This window comes from Perkinsus marinus (assembly GCF_000006405.1).
Source record: "Perkinsus marinus ATCC 50983 genomic scaffold scf_1104296935396, whole genome shotgun sequence".
Lineage (NCBI taxonomy): Eukaryota > Perkinsozoa > Perkinsida > Perkinsidae > Perkinsus > Perkinsus marinus.
This window is the reverse complement of record NW_003214461.1, coordinates 81,623-84,411: the sequence shown is the minus strand read 5'-3', so window position 1 is coordinate 84,411 and position 2,789 is coordinate 81,623. Positions and strand designations below refer to the sequence as shown.

The 2,789-nt window shown below is 51.8% G+C and overlaps 1 protein-coding gene across 1 annotated transcript in view; it reads left to right on the top strand.

The window, feature by feature from the left end:
• Window positions 1–2,199: 2,199 nt before the first annotated feature.
• Window positions 2,200–2,789, top strand: part of Pmar_PMAR009908 (hypothetical protein) — a gene marked incomplete at both ends in the record, with an annotated part of 3,953 nt that continues 3,363 nt past the window's right edge. The window contains one exon of the mRNA XM_002783949.1: window positions 2,200–2,368. Within this exon, the coding sequence (XP_002783995.1) occupies window positions 2,200–2,368 (169 nt within the window). The remainder of the gene's footprint in view (window positions 2,369–2,789) is intronic.

Genomic DNA, 2,789 nt, shown 5'->3' with positions numbered 1-2,789 from the left:
AGGAAATGAAGCACAAACTGGAAGACATCCTGGGGATAGAGCTGAAAAGTTACGGTAGCAACCGCCGGGGGGAGCAACCTACTTTCAAGACGTATCTTTGCAGCTCTCATGTGGAGTGCCAATTCAAAGTAGTACAGTACAGTTCGCGGGGCGATACGCTACCATAGTGAATCAGGTCAAAGCTATTCGGATATCGGGAGTAGATTCGAAGCCTGGGGCAGAGCTTTTTCTGTCGAAGGTTGGCCACAGCGACGGCGACAAGCAATTGGGTGGCGGGAAATACGTCAAGCTGCCACACCTGCTCAACAGGGAGTTTGACAGAATAGTTCGAGAGAAGAAGCCTATACGAGCCTATGCTGAAGTGAGTTGTGGCATACAAGCTGAGCAGTGAGAACATGGTTATTTCAGATGAAAGCAAACCACCCCAAACAACTGGCAACACCGGCAAAAGCTCTGGACAGCAAGCACCGCGCGGCTGATGGAGGCCCGGGTTCAGTCCAAGATGTTGGGACCATCACCGCCAGAGATGTGAGTGGTGGAAGTAATATACCATCGCCACCAGATGGATACCAGCGGCTAGCTAAGACGATTCGTGCCAAAAGGAGAAACTACTTGGGTCGGAGTCATAAGGTCACCACCTCATTCGCTGAGGTTCTTGAAGAGATCGAGGCCCGTGGGTTCGTTTCTATTGACAGCTCGGTAATAGACTCCATAGGGCAGAGTTTCCGCGAAACCCCAACTGGGCTGCTTCATTCATCAGTCATTCCTGGAGGCGAAGAACTCTATTATTTGGGCTCCACTCGACTGCCTCCAAGCAATCCTAAGGGGAAGCCCCAAGCGATGGCGGTGGTGACGAGTCGCTGCGCCTTAGCAAATATCTACGCGGCGTTCGATCCGGTCGGAACTTTTCTGCGGTCAGCCGAGGAAGATTACGGAGTGAGGGTGTTGCCGTCGGTTTGCGCCGACGGCCACTTCAAGTCGTTGAGAGCCGTGGGAGTGTTAGTCGTCGTGGGAATACTGCACTACCACAAGAAGGCACCTACAAGAGTAGTAGACGTGCATGATTCCTTCGGTTGGTCATCGGTCCCCGCCCTGTGCGGTATAGGGAGAGTGGAGTCCGCGGCCTGCATGTCGTACATATTTGGCTGGCTGAGACGTATACTAGAGAGTTTCTTTGGAGGTAGTGTTAGAGGACCGGCGTACGTGGTGGCCGACGCATCCCCCGGGATCGTGTTGGGTGCGGCACAAACGTTTCCAGAAGAAGAAGGGTACAAACTGATGAGCATAAGGTGTAGCTGGCACGCAGAAGAAAACCTAGGCGCTATACCAGTGGGAACGAGAGAGCAGAAAGCCGAATTCGAGAAGTACGCGAGGGAGAAGTTAGCTCTGCTATGTGAATGTTCGGGCGAAGGTTGTTACGATGCATACGTAACACTGGTGCTGCAGGAGGCGGAGGAGCTTTATGGCGAGGAAGTAAAGAGGAGACTGCAGCATTCGTGGGTAGATTGCAGAAGTGCAAGGGGGGGTTTCCATCACGAGTCTCCTGCAAATGTCTTGAATAGGGGACAGGTCGGATGTTTCCCGCCAACGAACAATTGTATGGAGAGTGGATTCTCATCCTTCAGATGTCACTATCTGGGGAAGGAGAGGATGGGCAGCTTAACGGGAGACACTGGGGTTGTGTGCAAGTTGAGGGACTACCTAAGAGCGATAAGAGATTTTGAAGGAGGGAGGATAAACATAACCACAACCGGTTGTATGCGCTCAGCTAGTCCAGAAATGGAGACTAAGGCTAGTGAAAGACTTGAGAAGCACTTTGAAAATATATCGGAACTAGTGGAGGAGGTAGAGCAGACGACGAGAGGAGATCGAGTATTCTGCGTGGCATCATCCCGTCGGTCGGAGCCACTCACCAAGCCAGCAGCCCTGAGAAGAATAGAGTTTGACAAGTGCCCGAACCCTTATGTGTTAACGTCGTGCGAAGACTTCGAAGAAGACATTCTGAAGATCCACATCGTCATTTCTGCATCCACGGATGGAGACAGTGATCGAAGGGCGTTGTGCAGTTGCAAAGGATTTGCAACCTCTCTCCGATGCCATCACGCACTAGTGGTAGATCACTTACTAGGTATCATAACACTGCCAGCCAGAATTACTATTCCGCGCATGCGGCCCGGGCGTCCACACTCCAGTCAAAATATGGCAGCATTGCAGAGGCATCCCACAGACGTGGAGGTTGAGCAGGCCAACGAGATTGAGAAGGATCGGCTACTGGCGGATATTGCAACCTCGGCCGCCAGAGGGGAATTCGGAAAGAAGCACGCGAAGAGAGGGGATGTAGCTCAAGGACGCTTAGAAGACTGCCAAGGTGAGTCTACGGAGAGAGTGTTGTCGCAGATGAAGCATTTTCCAGCAGATGATTCGAGAGAAGACAACTGCGAAGGAAAAAGCGTACCGCAAGGGAGTAGCGGAGACAGCAAAACATCGAAGAAACGCGGACGGAGCAGACTCGGTCACAGTCCAGGCGAAGGTGTTCAAAAATGAAGCGCGGAGAGGAATGAATGCGGAGTCTTTTCAGATGCAGACATGAAAAGAAGGAAAACCAGCCAACAAGCTGACGTAGGCGAGCGACCTAGACGGAATAGACCGCCGCCTGCACGCTACCTTGCGTAGTTGCCGTTAATTCATGCTATGAATTTACCAGTCGACTTGTAGAAAGAAGTCCTTTTCTTGTCTGATGTCGAGATCAGGCATCTATGAGTCTCTTACACATCTGGTGTCGCATGATT